Source organism: Neolamprologus brichardi, chromosome 23 (genome assembly GCF_056152115.1).
Source record: "Neolamprologus brichardi isolate AB-2024 chromosome 23, ASM5615211v1, whole genome shotgun sequence".
Taxonomy (NCBI): Eukaryota; Metazoa; Chordata; class Actinopteri; order Cichliformes; family Cichlidae; genus Neolamprologus; species Neolamprologus brichardi.
In genome coordinates, this window is record NC_142125.1 from 36,534,788 (window position 1) to 36,552,647 (window position 17,860).

General features: G+C 39.8%; 1 protein-coding gene across 2 annotated transcripts in view; it reads left to right on the forward strand.

Annotated features, from left to right (window-relative positions):
- Positions 1-17,860, forward strand: part of LOC102779280 (interleukin-1 receptor accessory protein-like 1-B) — a 331,658-nt gene that overhangs the window by 15,835 nt on the left and 297,963 nt on the right. For both annotated transcript variants that reach the window (XM_035909888.2, XM_035909889.2), the window contains exon 2: positions 6,488-6,584. In XM_035909888.2, coding sequence (XP_035765781.1) covers positions 6,503-6,584 — 82 coding nt within the window. In that variant the 5' untranslated portion in view covers positions 6,488-6,502. The remainder of the gene's footprint in view (positions 1-6,487; positions 6,585-17,860) is intronic.

Genomic DNA, 17,860 nt, shown 5'->3' on the forward strand with positions numbered 1-17,860 from the left:
TCACCAGTTGGTCGGGGAATGCGATACTTATAAAATGCTTATTGCTCTGTGGCAAAATCATGAGGTTGAAAAAGTGATAATTACAATGTGTTCCAGGAATCATAAAAGCAAACTATTCCCATCCTCAGTAATATTTCTGGAAATGTAGTCTGTCGTTTTCTACTTTAACATGCAGGCAGTAGTTCTCACGTTTTTTGGAGTCATTTAAGCAAAATGATGTTCTTAAAATTGTCAAAGGGGTGTTGAAACAACATGTGAACAATCCTGTAGCGAGTTAAACATTTGCATAAAACGTATTAATACTTCAATGAATCGTGCAGAGAGGTGAAATGAATGAAAATGTGACAGACTTGTCCAAAATCTCTTGGGGACTGGGTATGTGCCAAGCTCTTTAAATAGGTTGCTGTGGTTTTGTCTAACTCAATGACCTCAGCATTTTTAAAATTCTCGCAGCATGGCACCCTCATGAAAATAAAATGAGTTTTGGCATCATATTGTAGCTAGATGGTTAACTAATAAGAAATTCCCATTTCCCAAAGCACATAGCCAGTAGCCTCAATGTGTCACTTAGCATCCATTCAAATATGCAGTTTTAAAACTGCTTTATTCTTACCACAAATGGCAGCTAATGAAAACCGTTGCATACATTTTTGCTACTCAACCACTTTTTGCTGCTTGTTATTTATTCACATGTGTGCTCTTGATCATTAAAAGCCATTTTTCTTCTGGTTCCTGCACCAAACAATGACGTTTATGGTATTAAACATGTGAATTTGAAAAACAACCGCTTCTTTCTCTTTCACTTCCTGAGTACATATCAGGAACATGGAGGCTTGCAAGGCAAGGTTATTAGATAATCTAAAATGGAAAAATTCAGTGAAGAGAGCACAGACTGTGGGTGGGAGATTGTGGGTGTGTGTGCGTCAGCCAAGGGTGTAAGGGCCTGAAAAGTGTTTTTCACAAATAGAAATGTTAATAACTCACCAAGCAGAGTAGATATCAATGTAGTTGAGGGGGTATGAGGAAGGGGACAGAGGGGTAACGGCTAGAGGCAGTGAGGCTATATGTCCATAATGAGTAAGCACATGTTATGTTTGGGAATTGTTTTTCTTTTTGGCATTATGTGAATCAAATCACCCATAGTGACCTTGGTAAGAACAAAGTTAAAATTAGATCATGCCTTTAAATGACTGTATTATTTGTAAAAATTTTTGAGAACTACAAGGAGACTCGGAGAGCACATCCTCTGCCAAGACCAGTGCCTTATTTTCTGCTTCTTTTGGCTTCTCCCTGTAGAGGTCACCAAAGCGGATCATCTGTCTCCATCTCACCCTATGTCTAGAGGTATTCCCCTTTTCCTCCCTCCTGGCAACTTCATGCTTAAAATCCTTTGACCAGTTTACAAATTTTGTCATTTTAAAAGGAAGAATGCACACCAAGTTATAACGAAGTATGTCTTTTCCTGTGGTCTAAATCTGCACCACATTTCAGAACTTTCACTTTGGCAGTTTTACATAAACTACCAGACAGACTTTCACTTTAAAATTGCCAGTCAGCATTCCTGTGAAAAAGAGAGTAATGATTGTATAATTTTGACACACAGAATTTATGTCATCCGAATTTGTCCGTAATTGCTTCTTCCTGTTAGTTCCCATTGGTTTCCCAGGTAACAGAGAAACGAACGTCATCAAGAAACATCAGATATGGGAAAGAAGGAAAGGGGACCCTCAATGTAAACTCCCAAAAGTGTGTGACAGAGCAACAGAGATATAAAATTGGAGATCCGTGTAAATCATTATCACAAAGTCCATCTGGCGAGCTGTACTAAAGCGTTAAAGTCTCGGTCATAGATTTGCGAAACTGTTTGCGTGTGACTCTGAGATGTATTCCTTGGGGCTGACTCTGAACCCCGAGAGTGTTGAGAGAGTGCCCCATCTCTCTTTCTGAACCCTCCTCAAAAATAATTGAATTTTGGATGAATCCACTGAGAAGGAAGCACTGTCAGGGTAAAGACGAAAGTGGAGGCTTGAGGAAAAAAACAATCAAGGAATGAGAGGCAGGTGACAGCACCTTTTGGATGAGCTTCTCTTTAAAGAATGATACACTGTGAAATGTTTGACAGGACAAGCTTTCACAGGGGGATTTTTGAGGGAGGATTTAAAAAAAAAAAAAAAAAAAAAAAAACCCAAAAAACAATTTCATATTTTTCTTGGACATCTAGTAGCCATTCATTTCTTGAAGGGGGATATCTCTTCTTGCTTATTTCCACTCTATTGTGTTCCTGATCATATTTCTGACAGTTCGACAGCTGCACTGAATCCTTCCCTTCTCAATGGCTCATAACCATGTGCCAAGAAGTAAGACGATAGCGACAATAATACATCGACAGGCGTTTCATGATTACTGATAACAACTTGGGTGTTTGACCTCAATCAGCCCTTGAGTATGTGGCCATCTTCTTAAACATACTCCAGCAACATCAGACCCAGAACATGAAAGTTAGACAACACAAGTCTAACTTAATTATATTTTTTCTTGGACTTGTCGGGTATGAGTGCAGTCAAACATTCTTGATGGCTACAAGCCCTGTCTGCCACCAGCAATCAGATCACTTTAATTGGCTTTCATGCCAGTCTACTCAATACTCGAGTAATCAGTGCAATCAATTTGGAACTATGGACTGCTTGAACTGTGGCAAATCTATGCTTTCTATTGGACAGACCGATAAAAAAGGAGTAACCACAGAGTGTTGTTATAATTAACCGATCATGCTGGGAGGAGGAAGATGATATTTAGGGTTAGAGAGATATCTTGTTAAACAAAAAAAGCAAGCTGTTCAAAGTCGACTGCAGCCATAAAAAAAAGCTTCAAACACCACACAATGCATCAGCTTGTACGCCGAATGAATATATTTTGTGCTTTTTGCATGACATTTCACAATTGTTCACAAAAAGCTCAAATTGTTTCACCTGATGCTCAAATATGCCCGAAGTGAACAGAATTCTGTTTTTCATGTTGGCACAAAATAGCAACCACTTACCAAAACATTTTTTTACAAGCTCAACTAAGGGCTGCCTTCTGCAGTTGAATTCAGGACAACCACACCGAAGATTGACGGGATTGACAGCCACAGGCCCACATCATACAGTCAGGTCCATGTGTTTTTGGACAGTGGCACAGCATTTGTAATTATTCCTCTGTATAACATTGAAATCATTGATGTGACTGAAGTGCAGTAACCAGAAAATTGATTGACATGCAGTTTTATGGGCTTGGATTTTGATTTTGATTTTTTTTAAACTGACAATATGTGGTCCAACGAATGAAAACTAAAGTGGGTGATCACAAATTCTTTCCTTGGTTAAGAAAATCTTCTTCACCACATCAAAGTAAGTCAAAAAACACCAAGGCAAATCAAGAGATATCTTCATGAATGTAGCTACAAAGGGTTTACAACAAGGTGCAAACCATTGACTACACTCACGAGCAACAATGACAAATAAGAGTTTGCCAGAAAACATCTGAAAGAGCCTGCACAGCTGTGAAAAGTATACTTTGGAGAGACCAAGACTAATTTGTACCAGACTGATGGGCAGAGAAAAGTATAGAAAGAGCTCATAAATCATATCGCATCATCTGTTAAACATGGTGGAGACAATGTTACAGCATGTGAATGCTGATTGAATTAGCAGGATATATTCTGAAGTCTACAGGGCTGTACTCTGGATGGATAATAAGCCAAAGCATAGTGCAAAAGCAACCAAAGAGTTTTTCAAGACAAAGAAATGGGACATTCTTCGATGTCCTTAATCTGAACCCAATAGAGCACGCTTACTCTGAAGACAAAACTGAAGGCAGAAAGTCACAAACGTGTACCAACTTGCGGTGGCTGCATTAAAGGCCCCACAGAGCATCTCAAGGGAGGAAACACAGTAGTTGCTCCATGGCTTCTAGAGTTCAAGGAGTCACTGATTCCAGAGGGTTTAAGAAAAGTACCTTATGTTCCTATATTTAAATTTATGTTAGCCTTCCTATTTTCAGGGGGTAATCAGTAACTGGACACACTGTGTATAAAAATGGATGTAATATCTAAATTTCTATTTTAATACTTTTGTTAAACCCCTGGAAATAGAGCTGAAAGCCTGTGCTTTAATCACATCTTGATTTTCTGACTTAAAATTCACTGTGGTAGTATACAAAAGGAAAATTACAAAGGATCTGCCATTGTCCTAAATGTATGGCCCAAACTGTTAGTACAGTGTGCACAAGGTATTTTCACAATTCAAAAACTTTGACTTGGAACAACATAAGCAAAGTTTTATCAGCACTGTATGGAGGATTCCTTACAAAACACTGGTGTTGCATCTATGTTCAGCACTGGGAAGACTCACTGCATACACAGAGCCCACAGAACTGCTAAGGACATCATTTGGTCCAGACAGAGTCTGTTTACCCTGCTGCTCTTCTGGCAGGAGATACAAGAGTCTGCTGATGGCGGGGCAGCTTCTTCTCTCAGACTGTAAGACTTTTCAACACCCCTTGAAGTTCACCATCAATAAAGGCTCAAATGTCAATAATCCAAACTAACTTTGCTCTATATAGTCCACATCACACCCTAAAAAAATAAACTAGTTTTAAAATATATTTTAATGATAAAACACTGAATGCAGTACTGAATGTATTTATTTATTTTTGGAGGATAAAGCTGGCATTGCATATCCTATTTTGTCTCTTCGCTTTTATCCATTTTTGTAATATCATACCACGATACCATACTGTTGCATGCCTGTATACTTGGATCATATATTTCTCAAGTTCCTATGAAAAAATCGACCAGTATCTTCAACAACAGCTTTGTGAAACCTGAATTATGGAGCCAATTTCCTCCCACTACCTGATTCTTCTGTATATTTAAACCCATCATTTGTTCCTATCTTGGCAAAGCTATATTTACACCCCAAGAGAATAAGAGCATTACTGTATTTTCCTCATCAGTATAGTCAGTCCCAACAAAATTAATTACAGCACATCACGAGTGCACTTTCTTAACCTTTTCAGTGGTGTTCTCTTTGATTTTTTACAGTCTTGGATATCACTGTTAGCCGCAGGGACACAGAACAGAACTGGTGATTCAGTTACTTCCTCTGTGTTCAAACCAAAGAAAGGGGCCACAGGTTTTGTGCTAATGTTGCAGACTTGCACCCACCATGGAAAACTAATTAAAAAGATAAGATTTTTCTGTAGTGACGTGTAGCTTTTCTGAGGTGGCATTGGTTGCAGAAAGCAAGAGCCGATGACAATAAGCCTTTGACAAGAGGGAACGCAGCAATGTCGCCATATTTGGCTGCTGCCCAGTTTCGCATGCCTCCGAATTTCTCAAGGGTTATTGTGACTGTTTCTGATACAGCTTTGCAGGCTTCAATGTGAAGCATCTTTGTCCTGACTGAAATGCCATTTGAAGGACCCTTGTAGCCTATGGAGGAATTTCAGAACCAAGTGTATTGCTGAGGAATGTTTGTAGCTGCTGGCAAAGTCTGAATAAACACTATTAACTGCAGTGAACTTTGGGCCCATCTGTTTTATCTTAGATGAAATTGCTTGAAGGTGTACTTTATCATCTCACTAATAAATCAAAGAATCCCTGTGTGTTCGTCAATCCATCATTTTCAGCATACTCCTGTGTATTGCAGAGGATCCAAGTAAGCGCAGTGTCGATTTTGAGATGTTTTGGGGCAGTCGTACATTTCTTTTCTTTATTAGGAAACAGACCTGTCTTGCATATTACATTAAAATATCCCATAATACATACATCATAATGACAATTAATTGAGTGTTTAAGTTCATCATTCTAGCACACATGGATTCAGGCAGGAATTCGTAATTGGAGTGTAATAGCTTTAAACCTACTGCGTTTGACTGGCATCGATTGAAATGCCATCTTATCCCCATTATCACCGCAATTAGTGTCACTACAAGCTACAATTTAAGGAGTTTTCAATATATTAAGCCAGATTCACTGTTATCCACTTCTCACAGAGCGTTTCTGAACATTTGTGCTCACAGAGAGATACCCAGGTCTGAGCAGGCACCTGATTGTGTTATTTTGGTTGCAAGTAAAGGGGGATGAGTGTTCAAGGTAGTTGACAAAGCAGAAAAGCCTGGTTTGGCTTGATAGAGAAGGTCTTGACATTTCATTAACAGCATTGCCCTGATTATACAATAAGTCCCTGAAGAGGCGCTAATATAAATAAAGCAGAAGCAGATAAACAAAATTTGCACATAGAGATGCTGATTTTTCGCCAACTGACCTTAAGGCTGATAGAAACTCTGTAATTATTGGCTCAGGACCCCTTTTTTTTTTTTTTTTTTTTTTTTAAGGAAACATCTTCTGCCAAAATCATTGTCTTTTATTTTTCTTGGATGGTTTCAGCACATTCACAGCTTGCCTCAGTATGTAGTTATAACACATGCTTTTCTTTCTTTGTAGGACTGATAAAAAAAAATGAAAGCTCCCATCCCTCTTCTGATCCTGCTTCACGCTGTTGTGGTCCACTGCCTGAAAGTTGTGTCGAAGAGAGGCTCAGGTAAGTCTCATTTCTGTACGGAGTATTGTGCAAAAATCGTGAGCCACCTCACGCTTCTTTATATTTTGCTTCCAAGGACCCAGGCTCGTAATTTTGAAAAAGTGGCCTTGAACAATAGTTTGAGCTTTCTGAAGGTCTTTCAAAGTTGTTCTTTGGATGTTGGCTGCTTTTACACTAATTGTCAGTTTAGTCCTGACCATTTTCACAGGAATACAACAACACACATAAATTGCAGTGTTGGGCACTTTCTGCCTGTCACAAAACATATAATGTTTCCCAGTTTCTTTACCTGAATCTCTGCTAAATGCCAAACATACAGTAACAGTATGGCAGACATAAAATAGTCTTTTTATTCAGCAAAGCCTGGTATAGGGCCGGAGAGGTCCTGCACTTTTGCAGAAGTCTCATCAGAAATGGTCTCACTGGAAGGGTGGCTGTCAAGAAGCCATTCTTAAGGAAGGGAAACTGGGAGAAAAGGTTGATTTATGGCAAATTGCACAAGAACTGGACTGAAAATCAGAGTCAACAGATCTCATGAAATCCAAATTTGACTACGGTTTAAACCAGAAATTTCAATGTGTACAGAGGAGGTCAGGAAAGAGAGACAGCCATCTGGAAAACACGGTGGAGGCACTGTCATGGTTTGGGTCTTCAGAAAGCCAGTGGTGTTGTGGGTGGATTGGCCTCTGCAGAGCCTGGACCTCAACAGTAGTGGAAGATCATCTTGAACATCAGAAAACAGAGCAAAAGGCAGCCGAAATCTAAAGAGTTTTGAATGTCCTTCAAGAAGCCTGGAGAACTGCTTTAAGAAGACTGCTTTAACCCTTTAAAGCCGGTCGGAGCGGGCACGCTCTGTTTTGCGTAACTATTTTTAAATCGCGGTAGCACTGCAACAACGTGAGCTAGCGCAATAATTTTTTTTGCATATGAAACCGGAGGAGTTGTACTTACATCTTATGCCATCAGCTTGTCCTAGGTCACAGTTTCCTTCCACATATAGCTTTGCAAAAACTGCATAAAAAGTGCTTGCAGCAACAAAAACATAATATTCCAGAAACACGCTTTGCCGATCCGATCAGCTGTTTGTAACACTTCCTATGTTCATCAGCGTGAACTATCGCGTGTCCTCCATGCCCTGCCCGAATCCGGAAGTGACGTCATTTTGCGTAAATGTAGTTTTTTACCATCAGGGCCTTATGAGCCTATACTGGTGTTTTTAAAAGTTATGTTTGACTTTATGACTTTCTGTGTCGTTTCTGGGATGCTTAGGACTCATATTGCACTGCTGGAAATAGTTTATTTTGATGCATATGCTGTTTTTTTTGCAAATTTGCATTATAATATTTATTTTCGTTTTTCCTGCAGTATATAAAAATTGGTGTATTTCAAAAATAAAACTATGAAGACGCTTAAAATAAATTCCCTGTGGTGGGAAACTATTTTGTGTAACTTTTTTGTATTTACAGTTTTGAGGGATAAGCCTCTTAAATTTCTCTAACTACAAATATATGTTAAAAAAACAAAAACGATTTTCAATTTTTTTGTAGTTTATTGCACTTTTTTGCAATGTATGTAATTACTATGCACTTAATGCATACATATTATTAAAATTTGGGCTATAATGGTTGTATTGATGTATAACTTCGATTGATGTACAACTTGAAATGCTCCGTGCTCTGTAAAAATATAATATAAGCTCTGGCGGACTTGGTTCTATGCTAGGTCTTAAAGGGTTAAGAAACGACTGGAAAGCTGCCTATGAGAGTTGTGCTGAAGAATAAAAGCGGTCATACCAAATATCAACTATGATTTGAATTTGGATTGCTCATTGGAATTCTCCAAACTCTGATTTTGTCTTATGTGTTGTATTTCCATTTATGCTTGCGCGTTTCAAAAAGTCACTATACCTAATTCACGTTTTGCTAGTAAAATATAAAGAAATGATATTGGCTCAAGACTTTTGCACAATGCTGCATATGTAAATAGTTTTAACATTACTCCATATCCAACAGTACCTACAACAACCACGGTCAAAGGAGCTTGCAAAGAAAAGCGTCTGGACTTCTTTAAGTTACTTGAAGACGTTTCACCTCTCATCCGAGAAGCTTCTTCAGTTCTAAGGTCAAATGGTGGGGAGTCCCAGATATAAACCTAGTGGTAGTATCCCCCCTTGACCTTAGAACTGAAGAAGCTTCTCGGATGAGAGGTGAAACGTCTTCAAGTAACTTAAAGAAGTCCAGACGCTTTTCTTTGCAAGCTCCTTTGACTACGATGACCTGGATGACTGAGAACCTTCACAGACATACTACAACAACCACATTAATTGGCAGATATTTCCTTGAACCTACCAAAACTTCATCAAGGCTCAGTGTTTGCTGTAATAGAGCGAAATCACACTATGGCATTTGGAGAGTAGTCATCATCCTCTGTTACCAGCTGCAAACATGTGGTATGGCTAGCTGTGTGTGTTTGTACGTCTCAATTAGAAGTGAGCAATATAGCTTCAAAAATATATCATGGTATTTCAAGAAGTCATTACAGGAAAAACAAAATACTGAACGTTTTATCGATCCTTGCAGGCTGCAAACAGCAGCATTTATAAGTAAATAAATGAGGGGCATTTTCCATCCCTCTTTTCCGATGTGTGACTGTCACTGATCTAAGACTACCTAATTGGAATCTACTGAAACAAGGTGCAGGCAGCAGTTGCTTTACACTGCAATAGTAGTGACACAGGATTATATCCAGCCACAGCATAAACCAAATGTAGGCACAAAAGTAGCCTAGGTAGTAAAAGTGTAACATAACTACTTAATTTTGTTTAAGAATCATTGAAGTTAACATAACCTTTCAACTCTTAAGGAATATTTTCACATTATAAAACAGAAAAAAGTTTTCTACCTGGGATGTTGTAACTTGGGTTGCTTAAAGCCCTGCTTTTACCTGCTGCAACCACATCAGTAATTTCCATCCACCATTTGCTCTTCCTGTCATATGGAGCCCAACTAGCCAGTGCTAGTTTTGCATTTGTATCTCAAATTACCAGCTACTTACTGTCTATGCCCCCGTAGCCTGGTTGTACTCTGTGTATGTTTTTCCTCAAATGGTGAAACAAGTTTGTTGTTTTACCTTTTGTGGGAACAGCTATGTTGGAGATTGTTGAGGTAGCTCCTTTTGTGTAGTAAATCATCACTGGAGGTAGGGCTGTGGGATATGACCAAAATCTCATATCCCGATATAAGAATTCTATCGTCCGATAACGATATAAATCACAAAAATGTAACATTTTCTGTAAATTCTGTGAATCTCGGGCAGCTCGTCTTGCGGGAAGTGTTTCCAGCTGCGCATCATGTAGCTGGAGTCGAGTGTTTTAACCGATGCATGAAACTATACATTTTTAGACATAAAAATCGTGGCTCAAGAGTTGGGAGTTCGCCTTGTAATCGGAAGGTTGCCGGTTCGAGCCCCGGCTTGGACAGTTTCGGTCGTTGTGTCCTTGGGCAAGACACTTCACCCGTTGCCTACTGGTGGTGGTCAGAGGGCCCGGTGGCGCCATTGTCCGGCAGCCTCGCCTCTGTCAGTGCGCCCCAGGGTGGCTGTGGCTACAATGTAGCTTGCCATCACCAGTGTGTAAATGTGTGTGTGAATGGGTGGATGACTGGATATGTAAAGCGCTTTGGGGTCCTTAGGGACTAGTAAAGCGCTATATAAATACAGGCCATTTACCATTTACCAGTTGTAACTTTGTGAGTATTTATTACACGGCGCGCTGCGGGGAAAAGCCTGTTCTAACATTTGAGTCTAAGGTTTATTTTTTAGCACCTGGCGGCTCTTTTTTACTTCTCATCCGTAAATAATCTGCTCTTTCACGTGATTCAGTTTATTTTGAAAAGTCTCAACAGGATCTTGAGCTTTATTGTGAAAGGTTTATGTGGAACATAAACAAGCGGACACGCGAAGGTGTTACCGTCGTTGTTGCTAACCACAACGCATAAAAACAGGCGCTTGTTCGTCCGTAGTGTGGTTATATTAAATATAAGAGAAAGAGAGAACAACAGTGACCATCAAAACGATGAAAAAATATTGCCGTAAACAGTTTATTTTGCGACACCACGAAACAAACGATAGCGTAAAATGGAACGATAGACGTTTTTATATCGAACAGCCCTAATTGGAGGCTAACGCATGGCTCTTGCTCTCAGACATGCTTGGGCTTGTCTCGTTGTTGTGTGCAATAGAGAATGTAAATGCACTGTAGCAATGTTACAACAACAACATTCTTGTATCACATAAAAATGTATACCAGTATTATTAGGATAATATCGTGGCTGATGTAATAGGGCACAGCCCTACTGTCAGCATGGCACAGTGTGCCTCTGGAAGCACATATTGTAACAGGAAATACCACCTAGGCTGGTTTTGAGATGTAGGGGGTGTTTATATATCTGTACTTTGTAGACAGATTCAGCCAGTGCAATTATTCAGTCACACATGTGTACTGGGTTCAGTAAAGATGAACTTCAAAGATGGGTGTGGTGCAATCCATGAGTTATATAGTCAGGAAAAGCAGTGTAGTGCAGCCAAGGGGTCTCCTTTTTTCTCTAAATACTAAATAACCTTTAATCTTCTTTTGCTCAAAGCTGTCTTTATGATCCCTCTGTTTTGTTTTTAATAATCTAACCTAAAATCTTTACATCAAATCCCCTTTTTAACACCGCAGGCTTCAGTTTGCTTTCAGTGTGTACTTCCTTTGCACAGCCAGTCAATGCAAGGAACACTGCTTAGTTCAATAATATGTGCTGGTGAGAGGAAGACACCCAATGTTCTTGCTTCTTTCTTTTTCTAGGCATGGGAAATGCACTATTGCTGCATCGAGCCTGTGAAAGTGATGACAGTTAACATTCCAGACAAACCCAGGACGGTGACAAAATCAAGCGATGCATCATGCATCAGGTGGCATGCTGGTTACAGAGTTTTTATGTTGGCTAAATGACTGCCAGCATGTTTGATGGCAGTTTGGAAAATAACATGAACAAAGCAAATAAACCAAAAAAACTAAGGGAAACAATGTGGGCTATATACACACCAGGGAGACAGGAAACATGTTATATTAATAATATTAATGAAAAGAAGTACATGCCTGAAAGTCCCACATATTAGCATTCTCACACTTAAAATAAGCCAGTTTAATAGTGAGTGAAACAATGATCGTGAGTATTTTTTTCCTAATGGACTAAAACCTAGTTGTGGCCTTTATAGAAAATCAGATGTTTACATGAGCGTCTCATGTCTCCGTCTCAAGAGTAATTAAAATGTAGATGCAAGCTAGAAATATCAACACTGGCATATATAAGGCAGTGTATTGCCAGTCTTTTCTTTTCTTTTTTTTTTTTGCAACAGCTGCTTGCATCTAATATCTTTTTACCAATGCATATTGGACGCAGGTGCGGGGATGGCCCAAGGTTCATCAAAGGGCTTTCTGCTTTTCCAGCAGAAGTCCCCACGGGCCATCTCTTCGGATGCTTCACGAGCCATTGCCTGGGGCAAGGATTTGAAACGTGTCCACTGATAAATGAACACCCCGTTTGAGCCAGACCTCTGGCTTTTGTTCCTTTTCTTTTAGATTGCACAGCTTTATTAGAAGCCACACTGGTTGCAAGTTAAAGCTCCATTGTAAAAATGGGATTCTGGGCAATGAAAGCCAATTTGAAATGGCATTGCTTTCATTTTTATGGAACAGAAAGAAGCAGCGGGAGTGTGCAGGTGAGTATCCCAGTGATGCAGGTGTTTTGTTTTTGCTTTTTTCAAATCGGTGTTTCTTTTGTTTCGGACAAATCTAGTGGAGGGTTTGTTTTTTCATTTTTTTTTGTTTGCTTTTTTATGTTGCATGTTTATTGCATAAAGCATCTGGGTTTATGTTCTCATTCATGGGCCAAAACTTGAGTCACAGCGTGGCTTTTCTTTGATAGAAATCCTGGCGTGTGGAGGACGTGTTATATACTGTGAAAATCCTGCAAACAATTCAAGTTTTGGTTGGCTTTTACAGCTGCAAAGCTTTTACTTGCCAAACGCTTTGGCTCAAATGTGGAAATACATCAATTTAAATGGCCTGTATTTGTATAGCGCTTTGCTAGTCCCTAAGGACCCCAAAGCGCTTTACACATTCAGTCATTCATCCATTCACACACACATTCACACACTGGTGATGGCAAGCTACATTGTAGCCACAGCCACCCTGGGGCGCACTGACAGAGGCGAGGCTGCCGGACACTGGCGCCACCGGGCCCTCTGACCACCACCTCCACATTTAGTGTAAACCAGAACAGTTAAAAGAAAAAGGAAAAATTAAGTCAAATGTTTGAATCTCTAGTAAGACAAATGCATGGGGCTTTACTGTATACTGTGAAAACTGTATCAGCCCATTAAGTGAAATTCAACAACTTGACTGACTTCCTTAGGCACGAAGACTCCGTGATGTTGCACTTGCCTTCTGTTTTGCCGGGTCACACAAAACCTGCAGAGCGCTGCACACGTGCACTGCTATCATCTGTACATTATTAAATTCCAAACACTCATCTCTGAGTAATGCTTTGTCTGCATTTGTACTCGGAGTGGAACGGTGCAAAAACATGCACCGCATATCTGCCATACTAATCCTCAGCATGCATAGGTAGCACAATGTATGCATTTGTCCTCTGCTGTGGTTCCTCTTTGTTAGAATGCTGATATGGCTTGAATGGTTGGGCGAACAGAATAATTATGTGTATTTTTGCTTAATACAGCATATCAAGATAGATGTTGGAGTAAACCCCCAACCCTCCCAATTCCTGGATGCACTTCCACTGTTCGGTATTTTCAGGAGGTGATGTTCAATCCATGGTGTAAACATTGAAGGTATTTTTTTGAGTCAGGTTTCTTTAACTTGAAACATCTTGTACGGTTGTTTCTTGTGTGTACGGACACCGGCACTAACAGGTGGAAATCACTTATTTGAGAATTTTTCATTCATTTCTCATTAAATAATGATACCCAGAAGTCTTCATTTATTACTCTAGCTCTGAGAGCAATTGCTGACATTTAAAGGAGGAAAAATGCAGAAACAAATGATTTAGGAGGCCTTTTTGGTAAATATTTGGCACAGACAGCAAAATTATGAGTTGGAAAGTCATTTTTGGACAATTTGTGTAATCAAAGTTTCTGATCTGTGCTTGGTCATTAAAAAAAGTGCCTTCTAATAACGGGTTGTGTTGCTGTTATTGTTTTAAATGCACAATCAGCTCCCTTGTTGGCCACTTTTGCTGTACTATACAATAGCTGCTCAGCAGAGCTGTGTGATATGAATCCCTGAAAGTGCAGGTTTTGTTACTCGTCAGTGAGCTGAATGGAGAAGAGTCCTCTTTCGATGCAGCGCACAGCCGTTTTTGATTTGATATGAAATAGAAACTTGAGAGATCACATAAGGTCTCTCTTTAGCCTCTCTGAGGTAATAACTATGCATTTATTCTTCTTCTCGCCTCTGAACATGGATTACAATCAGAGTGAGAAGGAGCTTCAGAGGTCCTGAATGCAGAGCAGAATAAAAGAGCATGCACCTGGGCACTGCAAATGGAGCTAAACAAGTTGAATGCATCCTAAATACAGTAAGAGATTTCTAAAATGTTTCACTGGCAACACCACTACTGTGTTACACTCTGGCTTTTGCTGGGTCCTTTTATCTTTCTGTTGGACTATTTGCTTGTGTATCTGTTTGAGATATTTACTGCAATGCATCTCAGCTGTTTAACATGTCTGCAAATAAAACACTGGCTGCTTTGTGAACTGGACCTGCAGTCAGGCCAACAAATACAGTCTTGCATGAGCTGTCTTTTATTTTTGAAGGGAAAAAAACATATTATATGGAAAAGACAGGCTTAACCAACACACTGTTAACTACTGATTTGTTACCAACTGAGGTTCTAGTTTTGGCTAATAAAAAAATGGCTTAAAAAAATCATCACTGGAAAATATGAACAGTCAACCCATTAAAGTAGCTTTTAATGCAACCAAAGCATCAAAACAGGGACAATTTGCGATGCTGTGGTAATCAAAGACCTCAGATATTTAGGGACTTCAATTAACAATAGCCCAAATCCTGCAGTCTTGAGCGACCCCTCATTTAACTGAATTTACTTCTACGGAGCCAGACTGTCATGTAATTATTAAAAGTGGTCTAGAGCAATAGTCCTTCCAATCCCTTTGAGCGTCTTTCAGAGTTTTTCTATGGAAATTGTCAGCTTTTCAACTCCTTTTCAGTCCAGTCCATGTATCTCATCATTTTAAGAAGGATGTTTTTCTTGTTTGGTTGTTTAAATCACTAAAACTGGAAAAGGAGAAGGCGAAAGAGAAAGTGTCAGGCCTAAAAACAACATCAACATCAGATGAAATCATGTCCTAAAGAAATCCAGTGAATGCTTGACAGAGAACTTGAGAGATGCTTTACTTTTTACTGAAGCCTCATCAGAAATGATCTCTGAAGGGTGGCTGTCAAGAAGCCTTTCTTAAAGAAGGAAAACTTGGAGAAAAGGCTGAGGTATGCCAAATTACACAAGAACTGGACTGAAAAATGTGGTAACGGGTTTTAGAGAGTGATGAATCCAAATTAGAAATTTTTGGTTCAAATATTCATCATTACAGAGGAGGTCAACAGTGAGTATCTACCATCTATAAAATAGCGTGTAGGCTTGGTCATGGTTTGGGGCTGTATTTCAGTCAGTGTCATTGGAGATCTTGTTGAAATTGTTAAAATTTGTCACGGCTGCCGAGGCGTGGTGTAGAAGGGAGAAAGGACCCAAAACGCAGGCAGTAGATGATAATGCTAGTGATGTTTTATTTACACAGTGGTGAGATGGCAAAACAGGCAAAGAGGGAAGACAAAACTAAAGACCTAAACTGGGAAAGCTAAATGACAAACCTGAGAGGGCACCAGAATGGGGGAGAGGCAGAGAGACACGGACGAGGGACACAGACGAACTGGCAACAGGCAGGAGAACACACAGGGTTTAAATACACAGCAATCAAGGGATGAACAACAGGAGGGAAACACACCTGGGAGAAATCAAAGCTGACAGGACAGGGGAAACGTAAACTGAACACACTCACATGAGACAGAGACCTTCAGAATAAAACAGGAAACTCACAAACACAGAACTGGACAAAACACTGAATTAAACAGACAGATTCACACACAGACAGTGTGACGCCATAGACAGACAGAACACAGAAGTGGAACCAGGGTAAGCACAGAACAGAAACCTAACAAATGGCAAATCATAACAGAATACATACTCAGAATGAACAAAAGCATAAAGAAACATAAAACACTGAGTCGGCAGACTCAGGACCATGACAAAATTATTAATGCAGGAAAGTATGGTTAGATTTGGATCCGCCATGCAGCACCTTCTGGAAAGAATCTAATTGGCAACAGCTTCATTTTTTATCATGACAATGATACTAACATGTGTTAGTATCATTGTCATTGACATTGCCAATGTCTAGGTAGAAAAACACCCAACAAATGTTCATGGATTGTCCTCCCCAGAGCACAGACGTCAACATTACTGAAGCAGTGTGAGATCATCTTGACAGAGAACAGAACAAAAGGCAGAAAGATTCAAAGAAGAGCTTTGAATGTCTTTCAAGAAGCCTCGAGAACTATTCCTGAAGACTACTTAAAGACATGACAAGAAAGCTGCCAAACAGAGTTCAGGCTGTGATGAAGAATAGAGGCGATCATACCAAATATTGACTTTAAACCTCTTTAGAAGTGTACAAACTCTATTTCTCTATTTTCTGCTAGGACAAACACGTACAAACATAAATGGAAATACCGTATAAAGCAAAAACAAAGTGTGGCTGAAGACTTTCATACAGGTAGCTAGGTAACCATGTAGATCTGCCTGCTTTGTCATCTATTTTATTCTAACTGGGACCATAATTTACAAAATGGGCATCATGCTGTATGAAAGAAGACTTAAAACTAGCAAGGCAGACCATAACATCATTAGGGAAATGCTTAAGTCATAAATCAAGTGAGATGCAGGGGTATTTTTTTCATAGACTTCTATATAGTCAGATTACCCTTTACCACCAGAGGAGTCACACACATCTTGCCGTTACAAAACAAATAAAGGAAAAAAATTGCCGTATATTTACCTCAGTTTTTTGTCTTTCATACACCGTCTTGACGGGGAATAAAGCTCAAGTGCGCTATTGATGCACAACCTGTTGGGAAGCATTTTAAAAACAGACTGTCAGACTTTTTATTGTTTGTGATTTATATCTTGTGAGGCAGGAGATTAACACTGTCACTGTCATTTTCCAACCTGTTTTTCTCGCTGCTGATTGGTGGTGTCATCTATTAAAGTTTACTTGTTGCAGTGCTGGAAATATTTCAATTTCACATTCTAGTTTACAGACATCGCCACCTTGACAAAAACTGTTAGTCCCCCCCCAGTGGACGCTGGTGACAGCTGTACAGTCACCATGATATTTGTTGACGTTGATTGAGATAAAGTTAGCCTCTCTCCTTCCCCCTGCTGCACAGTCATTAGTCCCCATTTTTTCGCCAGACATTGATGAGTCCCCTGACGAATGATGCTTACCTTTCCACCGCATCCCAGTAATTCCAGTAATATATTACCCATAACGCTTGGCTCACTGCGAATGCATCATGTAATGCGTTGTGCATATGTAAAAAGACGGCCTCCGACATGCGTTCGCATTTGGAAATTGAATACCGACACGCTCCTCCACTTCTGCTTTCTGTTTTTTTATTATTATTAAGGATAGTCGAGTCCAGCGTGTCAGTCTGAAGAGTATCTGTAAATAAAACTCAGCACCTCAACAAGGCCTTGGTTCCCATTAGATGGCGGCCGCTCATAATCTGTCTCTCCCCTTGCTGTTTATGGCGGCAGATAAATACAAGCCCATGGCACGCATTTTTCTCTCACTTTGCTCGCTTTTTGGTTCCATGCTTGGAGCAGGAAGAATCAAGGACACCCTGACAGTCAATTAAATTTACAGTCTTCACGCCACGCGCCATGCAACTCTGAGAGGACGTCAACATTAATATGTCAGTTAAAGCAGTTAAAGGATAGACTCCCCCACCCTACGTTAATGGGGCTACTCACAATTTGGCCAATAACAAGGCCTCTCTTAATTGGACAAGACAGTGATTCCTAACAGGGGATGTTGGCGCACAGTGCAAATTCAATCATGGCGGGCGCCTCGACTTT